Here is a 16,047-nt window from a genome sequence, read left to right on the forward strand (position 1 = left end):
TTCTGTACAAAGAATAGTTTGATAAACATCATAAACTATAATCCTCACAACATAGGATGGTTGGCAATGTTATACTTGACATAAAAAAAGTGCTAAGTTCACACAAAGAAATAACTGATTATTGAAACATTTATCTTTGGTTAGAGCCAAAATGTATTTTCTGCTACTGGTCTATTATTAATGTCAAATTTTCTTGGCTTGGGGAAAAGAAAAATGAACTAGGAATCTGGAGATACAGACTCTGTCATGTCCTTGTTAAATTACCTTTGACAAGTAATTTAAAGTCTGAGTTATCATTATTTTTTTATGTTGAATGATGATATTAATATTTGCTCTTCCTAGATCTCAGGGTTGTTGCAAAAGGCAAATGGAAAAATGAATATGAAAGTTCTTTGAAAGGCAGAAATCACTATTTAAAATATGCATCATTAATTACTGCTAAGGAGAACACTCAACTCAGGAGTACTGAGGAGTTTAGTGTCTTACAGATAATAAAAATATGTGTAAAATTCTAATAGGTGTAATCCTTGGCCCTTCCAAGTATTGATAATGGCCTTTTGCTCTTTCCTTAATTCCTCTTTCTCCATTAACTTTCCTTCTGCAGAACCTCTTCCCGTAACCAGTGTTTCAATATATGACTATAAACCTTCTCCTGAAACAGGAGTCCTGTTTGAAATTCATTATCCAGAAAAATATAACGTTTTCACAAGAGTAAACATAAGCTACTGGGAAGGTAAAGACTTCCGGACAATGTTATATAAAGGTAAGAGGCAAAAGGAAGATGAAAAATGATGACTATTACTTTTACATGACTTTTGCCAAATGGTCTTGCTCTTGCTCTGAAGAGGTCTTATAATTCACTATTTGGTCATAAATGAACCAATAAAAATAGTTACTGATGCGTGAAAATATTGTTATGAGGAGTCTTAGAATGTCTGGTTCTTTAGAGTCATGTGTCATGCGTAAGCATAAGAAAAACTCAAATTATTGCGACTCACATGTTATTCTTGCGAAATATTATTCCTGCATGTCTGGTACAGGAAACAAATTCAAACTTAAATTTAGAAGCACCTCACTTAACCATTTCTTTCTGAGTGTGTTAGGGCACTTCTAGAACTGGGAAACTAGAGAGGTGCCTTTCACAAAGTTTCACTTGGAGATGGTCCAAGATTATTCTCAAATGCAAAAGACAATGCTTTTTAGGTCCTTTGTATATATTTATCTGTATGACTAGCTAAATGATTGCATTAATATACAAAAATTGGTTTCACTATTTTTACTGGCTTGATGGGATCTTGAGAGAGAGGAGAGCCTAGGGGAATTAATAATTTCGAAAGAACTCAACTTTTCAGGGGCAGAGGCAGGTCAAGAGGGAGAGGGATAGGGAGAGAAGGAGGGAGGGCCTTTGGGGACTGAACCAGGGAAACGTAAATATTCTTAGGACCCAGCACCATAATATTTATCTGCAGAGAGTGTAGATGATGGTCTCAAATTTGACTAGTTGTGGGCTTCCCTGGTGGCGCAGTGGTTGAGAGTCCGCCTGCCGATGCAGGGGACACGAGTTCGTGCCCTGGTCCGGGAAGATCCCACTTGCCGCGGAGCGGCTAGGCCCGTGAGCCATGGCCGCTGAGCCTGTGCGTCCAGAGCCTGTGCTCCGCAACGGGAGAGGCCACAACAGTGAGAGGCCCGCATACCGAAAAAAAAGAAAAAAAAAAATTTGACTAGTTGTAACTGGAAACTAAGTAGAGGACAGGTACTCAACCAGATAGGGCATGAAATATCTCAATTTGACTTGCTGCTTTTACAAACTCCTGAATCTTCCATGGATTTTTTTAAATGAGACATTGTTTAAAATATATGCAGTGAATTTACAGGGTTTTTAAACTTAAAAAAAAATCAAATAAACATAAATAGACTCCATAAATTACTGCATTCTTTATTATCAATGAAAACAGATTATCTGCAAATTAATAATTGGGACCTTATTTGCTTTTTGATCACATGCAAATATAAGTTCAGAAATAATTGAAAAGTAGTCACTGAAACTTTTGTTGAGCTAAATGCCATGAGTTTAAAAATAAGTTAATTAATATGCTCTCTTTTTAAATTTAATTAATTTAAAATTATTTTTGGTTTTTCATTCAATAAATGGTACTTTTTGTTTCTCTCATTTCTAACTTGGATTGGATTTTTAAATTTATTATTATTTTTCAAAAAAAATGTTTTCCAAATAAAATTCAAATTTTTTATTTTCTTCTTTTTTCAAGCAGGTCCTATCCACCAAATGACAGACAAACTTTTATTTTTTAAATAGGCTATATTCTACAAGTGAGACTAGTGAAAACATTTCTTGTAAAATTATTTTTTCCTAAGTCGTAAATTGGCAAAATACCTTGGGTTTTTATCTTAAAGTAAATGGCTAGCAGAAACTTAATCTCTACAATTTCTATATGTTATCTTCTCCACTTAATACACCAAATGTTCTTATAATAAAATTTTAATTCCAATTGTATCCAATTCTTGCAGAAAAAAGCCTTTCAGTTTGTGTCCAAAACAATCTAAATTTTCATCTCTAGCCTTATATCAATTTTTTATTACTGACCATGCCAGGAGTTGCAGGAAATATTATTTTATGGATAGTCATAATTGTTCAGAACTTTCTAGAAGTGTGTGGCATTTAGGAAACTGAAATTTTAATATAATTGTTTTTTTCTTCTCAGATTTCTTTAAGGGAAAAACAGTATTTAATCACTGGCTGCCAGGAATATGTTATAGTAATATCACCTTTCAGCTGGTATCTGAGGCAACTTTTAATAAAAGCACTCTTGTGGAGTACAGCGGTGTCAGTCATGAACCCAAACAGCACAGAACTGGTAAGTCTTCCAAAGAATCAAATTTAGTGAAAAAATAATTAAATTATATGTTGTTATATATATACTTTCTATCATTCTAAGGAAAATTCTGTTCCAGAGCTAAGAAAGAAAATAAATATGTATTTTAGTAACTTAAAACAAATTTTCTATCAACGTAAAAGGAATTGAACAAAATATTCAATTTGAAAAATTTTAAATATGTCAATGAAATCATAGATTTATAATCTTTGAATTAAAAAAATTGTGTGATACTACCAAAAGTTATAATTAAGTAATTTAACTGGATCAAGTGCACATCATTTATTCTATAACCTGACAAAATACTCATATGACAGAAGAACAGATGTGGGAGGTTCTACTACAGATTATCAGATTATTAATTTTAGTAGCATCACTAATATGAAGCACAATCATAGGATGGATGGATGGATGGATGGATAGATGGTAGGTAGATGGAAGAATGGATGGGTAATATAAATATACACATACTAAATACCCATTGCCAATACCAATATGACTGATATTTTTCATGCCTAATGTCCTTAAGTATTCAGTAGGAATGCAGGAGACACAATTCATACAAACACTGGGAATGTGTTGTAATAGATCACCTCTGAGACCCTGCCATTCTGAAATTCTAAGATGTGTTGAAAAATCTGAATTCTCATTAATTAGGTCAAAGCAAAGAAAATATTTCAGCTAAATTTTATTCACCTCACATCAACATCTAAGATTCTACTTGTAGTTTTTATTATTCAAGTAAAGAAACTAATTGAGCATCTTTCACCTGGGAGTTGTGTAAAGTACTGGAAGAGATGAAGACAAAGTCTGGTGCGATGGTTCCCTGTTCTTAAAAATGGTAGAGGTACTACTGGCACTCATACAAGGCAGAATGCAATAATAAATATTATTAAAGAGGTACAAACTTATGTAACAGCACAAAGGAGGGAGAGATTAATTTTATTAGAAGTTCATAGAAGAGGTGAGAGTTGAGCTGCTATCTGCAGGATGCGTACAATCTTTTGCAGGTAGAGACCATGCAGTGTGCCTTCATAATTTTCTACCACTACAAAAGTATGATTCCATAGTTCATAAACTAATTTTGTGTGCATAGTTTCTATTCAAGAGAGATGAGGAGTGAAGCCATATTTCCAACATGCATGTTATTGTTTCTGAAGGCAATTCAGACATTTATCTCTCCTAAGTGCAACTATGTCATAGGGAGTATTTTTATCTTGATAGCTATAAAAACACTATAGTTGCTTTTTTTGTAAGAAAGATCTAGTGACAGAGACTCAGTTTTGAAAAAAAGAGATTGTGATAAGCTGAAAAATATGTATGTAACTCTACTTTGGAAGTGGTTAAATTACCACTTGGACAAGCATAGTATCATGAATTAATGTATCAATATTTGTAGTGTGACTGGTGATAAGCTAATGTGTGCACACTGTGTACAAAATCTTAGATGTATGTACTTGAAACCACATTTGTTCTTGATGTAAATTATCTATACAGTAAAAGTAAAATTAAACTTTACTTTCTAAATCTGCTTGTATGTTTGACTCATTAATAGATTAAGTATTCATTATAATAGTTAAAAATACTTGAAAATGATAATTCTCTCTCTTACAGTCCCCTATCCTCCTCAAAATATCTCAGTTCGTATAGTAAACTTGAACAAAAACAACTGGGAAGAACAGAGTGGCAGTTTCCCAGAGGAATCGTTCATGAGATCACAAGATACAATGGGAAAAGACAAACTCTTCCATTTTACTGATGACACTGCTGAAATTCCCTCTGGCAACATTTCTTCTGGTTGGCCTGATTTTAACATCAGTGACTATGAAACCACATCCCAACCATATTGGTGGGACAGTGCATCTGCGACTCCTGAAAGTGAAGATGAATTTGTCAGTGTTCTTCCCATGGAATACGAAAATAACAATACACTCAGTGAGACTGAGAAATCGACGACCAGCTCTTTCTCTTTTTTCCCTGTCCAAATGATACTGAGTTGGTTACCACCAAAACCACCCACTGCATTTGATGGGTTCCATATCCACATGGAAAGAGAAGGTAAAGTAATAGGAAATCAGAGGAAATAAGTAATGGTGCAAAGGAAAGGAAATTGAAGCTTTTAAAGATTACATTTAGAAAGAAAGACTGATGGTAGACAGTTAATATCTAAAGAAAGATGGTAAAGAAAAGGAAGAATTTAATTGAGTATCCAATGCAGACGGAAACCAGAAAACAAAAATGAACAGATTGGGTCAGAATCCGGTTTGGGTAGTTCATACATTGCAAGTACAGGCAACTGTATACATTTCATTACCTGACATTTCACGTACCCCAGGCAACTGAGGAAACTTTATATTTGGAAAGATTTTGAATTAAGGTTCTAACCATAACAAATTACAAAATATCCTGGAGAAATATTCTGTTTTCCAGTACCCAAATTTGTGAAGCACGCAGCAAAACAATCTTGCTCACAACCTGGCTACTTTCCCAAGAGTATCAGACCTGTATCCTGCTTATCAAGCTACTCTTATTCCCCTTAGCCGGTGCCCCCTGAAACCAGCACCACTCACATTTTCCCAAAGAGAAGCTGGTAGTAGAATAGAAAATACACAGCAACTGGTATTTCCACTCTAGCTACTATATTGTATATTGTATTCACTTAGCAACTGAGAGTTATTCTTTATATTTAACCCACTAATTTATGAAAAGCAGGGCCACAGCATTCAGTAAATTTGGATCATGAGTCATATGTGAATTGTTGTTTGGTAGGTTTTCATAGTTATTTGTTGTTTGTTTTGTTTTATGCTTTCCAGTCTAGTAGTCTGGGGAGCAAAAGTTATCAAGGTGCCAAAATGTGAGGTTAAATTGACAGCCTTATTTATAGGATAAGGTATTCAAATCATGTAGTCTTATATATGACGTATTGTTTGCCCCCATTTTATTCGATAGAATGAAATACAAGACCTGTGAATTCCTCTCTACTCGAGTAGAGAGCAATCAACCATACCCAAATATTATATAACATTGAAATCCTTTGTCATTTCCAATTATTTGAGTCAAAATTCTTAACATTTGCCTGAAATTATCTGTATTAAAAAAAGTTCCCTTAATCTATCTTTTATTTTTCTATTCCTCAATATATTCTATGGAAAATAGGGTCTTATAATTCATAATTTTTTGTAATGCCTATTTCCATGAAGGTTCATTCATGCTTTTATCTGACTGTGGTGTGTTGTGCTATGTGGTGTGTTGTGTCACCAAATGATAACAACTTCAAATGAATAAGCAGCAGGAGGTGGACTTTGAAGCAATGCAAAAATCATTTTTACTTTTAAAATTTCTGAAAGCAAATCAATGAAGCAAAAATATTACAAGTGTCAGAAAAATGTATCCAGAGGATTATTTCTAAATAGAGATAATTCAATATATTTTAAGACACTTATGGATATTTAATGCTACCACAAAGAACTTAGACAACATTTGTTACTGTTTTTTTAATCCTTTATATCCAAATGAGAACACTGACTATTGCTATTTTTTCCTAACATTATACTTCTATTTTGTGTATATAGCTTTATTGGTTGACAGTATGTAAGAATGCAGTATATATCCATCCCTAGTTTTATTGATTAGTGCACCATATTTTAATTTGGTTATTTAAAACTATTATAAAAAATAACTTGAACTCTTAGTCACCATTTTTTTTGGGGGGGGGTGGGTACGCGGGCCTCTCATTGTTGTGGCCTCTCCCGTTGTGGAGCACAGGCTCCGGACGCGCAGGCTCAGCGGTCATGGCTCACGGGATCTCCCCGGACCTGGGCACGAACCCGTGTCCCCTGCGTCGGCAGGCGGACTCTCAAACACTGTGCCACCAGGGAAGCCCTAGTCACCTTTTTTAATAGTAATTTTTGAGGTATAATTCAACTTGACAAAAGGAAGGAGGAAAAATTTTAAAAAATACTTTTTTTAAATTAATTGACTTCTATAGCCAAGGCTGTTCCAGATATCAATTCATATATATTCTCTTTTTTATCCATGATTTAGAAAACTTTACTGAATATTTGACAGTGGACGAAGAGGCCCACGAATTTGTTGCAGAACTGAAGGAGCCTGGGAAATATAAGTTATCTGTTACAACCTTCAGTTCCTCAGGATCTTGTGAAATTCGAAACAGCGAGTCAGCAAAATCACTCAGTTTTTATATCAGTAAGTACCAAAAAGATTATTTTGCACTTACAGAGGAGCTAGAAAAGTGGAACTGGTGAGATTCATGATGCTCAGGCATCGATTATGCATCAAACCTTAGAGACCCTGAGAATTCTTCAACATCGTGAGAGGCCCGGATCTGTGAGGTTTTGACAGCAGGAAAATATATGTATGTTTCATAGTAGCAAACCTACCCAGGGATTTAACTTGAGGCTATTTTAAAATTATTGTGGTAATTGAACATGTATTAAACTGACCTTCCACACTAGTGATAACGAAGTTTCCAAGGACGTGGACACATAGTTTGGGAAAGAGGACTTTTGTTCGAGACCATAATGAAAATTATATTGTTTTTCTGTGTGAAAAGTCTCATTAGAGTATTGAGCTTATGGAGCTCGAAAGAAAGAGAGATTGAGGTGTAGTGAGACCTAGGTGGTCTCCAAAAGTTAGCACAAGACTGAGCTAGAGCATCATGAATACTCTAATAACAAGTATTAGGGCATCTTCTACCAATTCCATCAGGGATAATAGCAGAGCAATAACTAGCCTCTAAAAGCTACACAAATAGTGTATGTCTGTAATGTTTTTTGCTAATCTGACTATGCTTACCAGAAGTTTAGAGGCCAAAAACCAGTTTCCTAGCTTATCAGGAGTTAAATGTGCCTCTGACCAGCAGAAAGAAGAACCAGAAGGGAATGGATAAAAACTGAGTTCCGAGAAGGAGGGTCACCATACTCTATCTCCTCCTTCAAAAGCAAATTACCACCTTTCATCAGATGATCCTCAAAAAGATGGACAGCGGAAGGAGGAGGGGGGCAGAGAGAAGAGATCAGTATTTTTGTTTGTTTGCTTTTTAAGGAATTTTGCCCTTTTTTTTAAAATTTATTTATGGCTGTGTTGGGTCTTTGTTTCTGTGCGAGGGCTTTCTCTAGTTGCAGCAAGTGGGGGCCACTCCTCATCGCGGTGCGTGGGCTTCTCACTATCGCGGCCTCTTTTGTTGTGGAGCACAGGCTCCAGACGCGCAGGCTCAGTAGTTGTGGCTCACGGGCCTAGTTGCTCCGCGGCATGTGGGATCCTCCCAGACCAGGGCTCGAACCCGCGTTCCCTGCATTAGCAGGCAGACCCTCAACCACTGCGCCACCAGGGAAGCCCGAGATCAGTTTACTTAGCAGCTTAAAAATGTTGAAAATATCCCATACAACAATTTTACTTAAGAAACCAAAAATGTCACCACTGGTGAAAAGCCTTGAAATATCCACTGAACGTGCAGAAAAAATATCTGTGATTGCCTTGCATGTCTTTCAGTTATGGGCAATCTTTGACGTGACATCACTTGAGAATGAGAGCAAAGTTTAGTATCCAGTTCTTCCCATGAGGCTAAATATGTTTCATTAACCCAGAGATTTCCTTGTCTGCCAGCAGAGATCCACTGCAAGTTACAGGAAAACTCCCACAACTCTTCTGGCCATTAGCTCTTCCCTTCTCTGAATTTCTACTATGTATCATAGTGCACAAGACAAAATACAGAGCTTCTCTGAGTGTGGTATTTTTCTAGATGTATTTTATTTGTGTACATTCTGCTTCTCATACCAAATTACAAAACCCTGGGCTGGGGTTAAACTCTTTGCTTCTTTGTTAATTCTGTTGCACATTCGACAAATATTTATTGAACCATTTTCCAGTGTCAAGCATTCTGCCCTCTTCCTAGAGTATCCAGTTGACCAGAGCTGCTGAGAATGTGTCAGAATTGCTCAAACATATGATTATTTCAAAAAGATGCATATTAATGTTCATCTAGGAAAATATAGGGCACTAGAAATTTTGCTATTTCTCTGCCAATAAAAATCTTTTTAGAGCTTCAGATATGATGTTCTGCGGTAATGAGTTATTCAGGTGTACTCTGTATATGCCTTTGATTTTAAAAGGATACTGGGGGCTTCCCTGGTGGCGCAGTGGTTGAGAGTCCACCTGCCGATGCAGGGGACACGGGTTCACGGCCCGGTCCAGGAAGATCCCACGTGCCGCGGAGCGGCTGGGCCCGTGAGCCATGGCCGCTGAGCCTGCGCATATCCGGAGCCTGTGCTCCGCAACGGGAGAGGCCACAGCGGGGAGAGGCCACAGCAGTGAGAGGCCCGCGTACCGCAAATAAATAAATAAATAAATAAATAAAAGGATACTGAATTTGTGTAGCTTTGAAGGTTTTACTCAGAGATAAAAATTAAGGTAGAAATTTACATTAGTCTCCCAATAGCCTCATGAAGGGAATATTTCTCTTATCCCCATTTGTCACTTGAAAAAAAATACTGAGTCACAGAAAGTTTAGCAAATTGGTGTCAGAAGAAGAATTAGATTCTAGAAATATTTAAGAGCAAAGTCCATTTCCATGGAGCCTGCAGTGACCTATTATCTTGGGTTGATTATCGGGTCAGTCCTAATGTAAAGACATTAAGTGAGTGAATTCATTTTGCCTTCCCCCATCTTCTCTCTCTATGCCCCCACTACCCCAGTAATCATCATAACAGTAATAACACTTCACATTTAGATAGTTCTCTAACACATTATAATCTCATTTGATCCCATCGACAGTCCTGTGAAGTAGACTAATCAGAGAGTATCATGATAAGTTATCACAGAGCCCCAACCCAGGAGACAGGAGTTCTAGGTTGGTTCCCAAACATTACTAGCTCTGTGACATTGGGAAGTTCATTCACATCTCTGGCCTCCAGTTTCCTCATCAGTAAAACAAAGCATTGAAAATCTAAAGTCCTTTTCAATCCTAACATTCTATGATTTGTCCATTTGACAGATGCAATGACTGAGATTCAGAGTAGTTAAGTCATTTGCCCAAGCTTGCATTGCTAATAATGAGCAAAACTGAGTTTGGGGCCAACTTTCCTATCTCCAGACCCATGCTTTTCACTCTTTCATAGTGATCCAGGAAGTTTTATGCAGGGGTTAAGAGCATGGATTTTGGAACCAGACTTCCTATGCATGAATTCCAGCTCTACTTGTGCTATCTCTGCCTCGATTTCCTCATCTGAAAGTGAAATCAATCTAGTACTTATCTCGTAGGTTAGTTAAGAAAATTAAAGGATTAAAATATGTAAACACATATAAACTTAAAACAGAGCCTGGCACGCAGGGAGTCCTACCACTCTTTGCCATCATCATTATTATTATCATTTTTATTGTTGTTTTTTCCCTTACCCAATTAACCATGAGCCTGGGACTGCCCTTCCCAACAGAGCCGCTTTTTCCTTCCCCTCTCCCGGGCTCAGGAATACAGCTTCCCATGAGGGAACTGAGAAATGTACACTAAGCAAATAAAAGAAGTTGCACATTTGCATTTTAACAATGCCTTTCAGGAGATAATAATCACCTTAACATTTCTTGGGTCCTCATGATGTGTCAGGCACTGTGCTAATAACCACTTTGGAAATTTAAGAGAACAAAGCTAATGGTGGGCACTTTCAGGAAGATATTTTATAATGAGGAGCCCACCGTGTCCTCAAATTATCAGCCAGGTTTCCGCCAGCTTCTATAATTGAGCCCGTCTGTTGCCTGTTTCTTCTCTAAGGTAGTCACACCCTGCCTCTTTGATCCTGCTGTCACCAAATTAAAAATTTTCCCATGATTGTAGTAGAGGCTAATTTGAATCTCAACATAATTATTTCTAGAGACTGAAGATCCTAACAGCAAAGGAATTATAAATACTCATGAAATGCCACACTGCCACACATACTGTTTGTTAAAAGAGAAGTAAATTCTCTCTGGTGAAGAATTTACCAGAATAATCTCAGAGGCACGTAACAACTGAAGTGGAGCTTCTGTCTCTCAGTAGAACTGGTTTGGTGGCTGCTGCCAGGATGTTGCTTAGGTCAAAGGGGAGGTCACCCAGTGGAGACTGTAGCTAAGCAGAGAATGTTAAAGACCTACCAGCCTGGCTGCCAGTATTACTTGGAGTATCTCTGTAAGGACAAAAGGGAAACAACACGATTTTTAGAACTAAAATCTTGTACCTCAACCAGCTCAGCGTCTGATTTGATGTCCAGGTCCTTCAGGAGAGTGGATCGAAGAACTCACTGAGAAGCCCCAGCATGTGAGTGTCCACGTTCTAAGCTCAACCACTGCCTTGATGTCCTGGACGTCTTCCCAAGAAAACTACAACAGCACCATCGTGTCTGTGGTGTCACTCACCTGCCAGAAACAAAAGGAGAGCCAGAGGCTAGAAAAGCAGTACTGTACTCAGGTAAAGGAATTGGAAGGGCAGACTGGCTCACTCACCTCCTGCAGCCCAGCCTCGCGGGGGATGCAAGGGGGCCGCCAATGGCAAAAAGCTGTGCTGAGGTCTCCCAGGTGCGTTCCCGGCAGTGTTACCAAGAGTGGGGGAGGAGCTAGGAAATCAATGCGCGAGGCTCTTCGATCACAGTCGCCTTCCTTTTCCCTCTTAGAACTACCATCTTCCTTTTACTTAATTCCTCATTCAAGAGAATATACTGCACATCTACGATGTGCCGGGTACTGGGATAGATGGTGAGGATCTAGACAATTCTTACACGTCTTGCTTTGGCTGAGTTTATAATCTAGTGAGAACAATGGTAAGTGAACATATAATTACTGCAGAGTATAAAATAAGTCCTAGGCTAAGAGGAAATGATCGAGAGGCCATATGAGCTCGCAGAAAGAAGGGCATGAATAAATATGGATTGGGGCAAGAGGATTTGGAAACTGCTCAGAACTTCCCCCAGGGGAGGAGATAACGAAGCAGAAGGTTTGGGGGAGGTTTTATTTGCTTGTTTTATTTTTTTCCCATTGTTTCTTGTTATTTTAACTGTAAAATAAGGCATGCTCACTGAAAAAATAGTTCAAAAATTTGAAGTACATAAAGTGAAAACTACCCCCTCACTAATCATAACTGAAGAGTTTTGAAGGATAAATAGGCGTTAGCTGAGCACAAGGAGGGGGTAGGGGGGGTGGGAGGGGCAAGTGGAAACACATGGGAATCAGTAGTTCTGGGCGTGGCTATGGAATGAACACCACGCCCGATCTTCAGTCCTGAATGAAACCACCAGCCTGGGTCCCAGAGCAGACTTTGCTCTCAGATGCCCGAAATACCCACAGGAATCCTGGAGCCCAGTCCTGTTTTCCTAAAACCTGGATTTATTCTTTTCATAAGATCAAAGGTACTGATTCTTGGTGTCTTACAAACACAGTATTTTCTTGCCTAAAGGAAAAAAATTAAACTTTCAATTTGTGTGGAGTACAGTGGAAATATAATACGCAGTCAAAAAAGATGTTTGCTGTGTGAAAGCTATTTAGAGTGTTTCCATTTATCCCATGAAAATTAGGCATTTAGCGTAATTCAAAGGGTGAAAAATTTTTAATTAATAAGATGAATTCAGGAATCACGGCCTTTGGAGCTCTTGAAAGCCTTAGAGGGCTGAGATAAGCCCAACTTGAAGGTGAGGCTATCTCTCGGCTTGAATTAATGAGTAAATATGCTAAACAGTTCAGATAGTAATCACAGCTCACTGAGAAGCTTATTAGCTTCCTTCCCTGAAGGTATGCAGCATGGCTGACTCTGCATTAATAGAAAATGTGTCCTGCCTGCAGGACATGACCTAGAACTTGACTGCTCTCAGGTGTGGTTTTTCTTGTCCCACCTAATGTGTAAGTTACGTATGTTAACATAGAAGCCAAAGGCTAAAAGTATAAATAGATATTGTAAATTATAAATGAACCAGAAAAGGCTGGTCTAAGTGCACTTTTTTTTTTTTTTTTTTTGCGGTACGCGGGCCTCTCACTGTTGTGGCCTCTCCCATTGCGGAGCACAGGCTCCGGACGCGCAGGCTCAGCGGCCATGGCTCACGGGCCCAGCCGCTCTGCGGCATGTGGGATCTTCCTGAACCGGGAGCGCGAACCCGTGTCCCCTGTACCGGCAGGCGGACTCTCAACCGCTGCGCCACCAGGGAAGCCCCTAAGTACACTTTGACAATGGCTTCTTGAAATGTAGACATGAAGCTGTTAAGGATTATAGGCAAGGAGGCCAGTATTTGAAGTGGAGGGTGGAAACTAGACCACTAGTGCTAGGCGTTATCTCAATTACTGCAAGAAGATTGTGTTATTATTACATCATCATCATTACACACACACGCACACACACACACATTTTCAAAGAAGGAAACATCAGTGCAAAAATCTCAAAAATTGGCCTAGATCCATGTACCCATTAATCAAAGGAATCCAGAAGACATTCTCGCCAGGATTGGTCTGACTTAGGTTATTTCTTGAAGCAAGCATTATCCAGAAAGAAAAAAATAATAACGTTTCTTTAGTTCTACAGTCAGTGGTACAGTGCTATGTTAAACAAAAAATTCAAAACGCAGCTCAAAAAGAAGAGTGATTCCAAAGCCAAACACAGATGAATAATTAATCACAATGTTTCACTCCCTTATACTTTCATTCTCCTTACTTTTCCTCTACCATCATCTCATCACCTGTACCACAGGATCATTGCTGTACCGATTACCTAGATTGTTCATGAGATTGGCCGCTATTGCCCCTGATCCTTCCCACAGCTTGATTGATTTCTGTGTTCTATAGCGAGTCCTGTGTGAGATGCTAGAAATAAGAACAAATTTGATTTGAACCTTGACTTCATGAAGCTTAGAGTCTGGCCTTCCATGTAGGTACATTGGTACCCCTTAATTTGAATTTGTCCTCATTATATATATGTTCTTCCTGTCTGGTTTCTGTTTTGTGTGTGAGTTTATAAGCAAATGTTCGTGGAGAAGGGAGTTTTGTGATGTAACCCTTCTAACAACCATTGTAGTGCTATTCATTAATAAATCTACGTTGATATGTTAAACGTAAAGCCAGTGCCCAATGTTTTATATGAAGGACCCAGTCAATTCTTTGAAGTAAGTGTGCTTCTGGCATTTTCTCCAAAGTCTCACACACAGTCGTGAACTTCAGAATTAAAAGCATCATGTAATATATGGATATGCATTTATTTTTATATGTGATCTGCTTGGTCCATAAAAGTTCGGTGACAGTTTATAGGAATGTATAATAACTAAGTGACTAAATCAGAAAGAAAGACCAATCGATCTATTAGCTTTACGAAAGAGGAAATGATAGAGCCAAGAGGCCGAATATTTAAAAGACCTGCCCAAAGTCACACAACTGATTAGTATCAGAGCTGAGACCCCAGCTCAAGTGATCTGACTTCCAGGCGAGTGTTGCTTCTGGCGGATTGCAGGTGATATACTAGGGGAAGGTCGCCCTCACCGCTCATCTTGATAGAGTCAAGAGTACTGACTAAACGCATAGACTCTAGAATTAAACAGACTTGGGTTTCAGACCTGATTTTAACAGCTTCCAGCTCTGAGTCCCTTTCTTTATAAATCTTAGCGTCTTAATCTGTAATGTAAGGAGAAGCATAACCTACCTCATAGAGTTGTAACAAAGATAAAAGGACTTGATGCTTAATGCAATGTCTGGAACATAGTAATGTGCACCAGATTGCTAACTTTTATTATTATGCAAACCTAACTGAATACTTTTTGTATCAAGGCAAGAAGATATAGAGGTTCTAGAGGTTCTCTGTAGAAAGCAGAGTAACTGTAATGAATGTACAGAAAGGGCTAATGGAAAGAGGATCGCCTAGTATAGAAATAAGACCATTTCAGACTGAAAGGAACTCTCACCGTCATCTGGTTTAACCTCGTTATTTAACAGTCTATCAAATATTTCCTGTGTTCTGTGGTACATCTTTCCTTCTATTTCTTCAGCTGAGGAGGGATAGGACTGGTGCCTAGCTGGAGGTATATTAGGCTGAACCGATTCTCTGGAATGGAGATTAAGCCAGTCAGAAATGAGAGAGAGAAAATATTGGATTGCAAAGATGGGGTGAAAATGAGGGGAGGAGTGTGGAGTAATTTTCTAGAGAATAAAGCACATGTTATTTAGTAAGTAGCATACAGGAGCATTTCCCCTTCCCACCTCCAGTCCACCTCTAAATAAGTCCAGGATAAATAAAAAGGTATGAAGGAATAGAAGTGATATAGGTAGCTCAGCAAATATTCAAAACTTAGGGGGAAATTAGTTTATAATTTGTCACCAAGGTCTTGTGCAATATCATTTGCCTTCTCATGTTTTTAGTAGTGTAATATATATACACATTGCTGGTTCTTATTTTTTTTAAAGGCAGTGTAATTTTCCTAAGATGAACTTATTATGAGAGTATATTTAAGTGGTTATGATTCCAGGAAGTCATTTGAATAATTAAAATCAACAACTGCCTAAAATATTATCAAACCAAAGAAACTTTAACCTCATCCTGAAACAATCTACACTCTGTGTTATTCTAAATATTCTAAATGAGTGATTAATGAGCAAGGTTCGATTTGCAGGTATGTTCACATGTCTACAATGTTTGTGAAGTTTAAAAGAAAAGTTTGGAGTAATGTCGATAATATAATACCTATATGGTTCAATATCATATTATTTGTGTATATATGTATCAAGGAGGGCTTAGAAGATTGCCTGCCAAGAAGTGGGAAATGGTGAGAGGAGGACAGAAAGACTTCCAATTGACTTCATTTGCTCTTCTATGGTGTGAGCAATTTTTACAATGATCATTATTAGTTTTATTACTTAAAAATACATTCTAAAGAGATAAAACAGTACTGCTGGCTCTGCAAAACATGTGTTCTTATGCGTAGTTTGTCTCTTCAGGAAGTGCTCTATTAGATGAGATGTCAAACTCTGTTTAGATGGCTTCCAGGAGAATCAAAATTCTAGAACGTGGGCAAGAAATACTGACATGAGTGTAAATAGGAAAGAAAAGGTGGAAATGCTCATTTATTAACTCAGTTTAATCTTATTTTGATCAAGTTATTGGAAAAGAAACTTTGGTGTGCTGTTTCCTTACTTACATGTAGAACAA

At 38.0% G+C, this 16,047-nt stretch overlaps 1 protein-coding gene across 4 annotated transcripts in view; it reads left to right on the plus strand.

Moving 5' to 3' along the window:
• The window catches only part of PTPRO (protein tyrosine phosphatase receptor type O), a 229,480-nt gene that overhangs the window by 132,443 nt on the left and 80,990 nt on the right, over window positions 1-16,047 (plus strand). For all 4 annotated transcript variants that reach the window (XM_067695776.1, XM_067695774.1, XM_067695777.1 and 1 more), the window contains 5 exons: window positions 605-763; window positions 2,721-2,873; window positions 4,506-4,949; window positions 6,936-7,097; window positions 11,150-11,346. In XM_067695776.1, coding sequence (XP_067551877.1) covers window positions 605-763; window positions 2,721-2,873; window positions 4,506-4,949; window positions 6,936-7,097; window positions 11,150-11,346 — 1,115 coding nt within the window. The remainder of the gene's footprint in view (window positions 1-604; window positions 764-2,720; window positions 2,874-4,505; window positions 4,950-6,935; window positions 7,098-11,149; window positions 11,347-16,047) is intronic.

Source organism: Pseudorca crassidens, chromosome 11 (assembly GCF_039906515.1).
Source record: "Pseudorca crassidens isolate mPseCra1 chromosome 11, mPseCra1.hap1, whole genome shotgun sequence".
Classification (NCBI taxonomy): Eukaryota; Metazoa; Chordata; class Mammalia; order Artiodactyla; family Delphinidae; genus Pseudorca; species Pseudorca crassidens.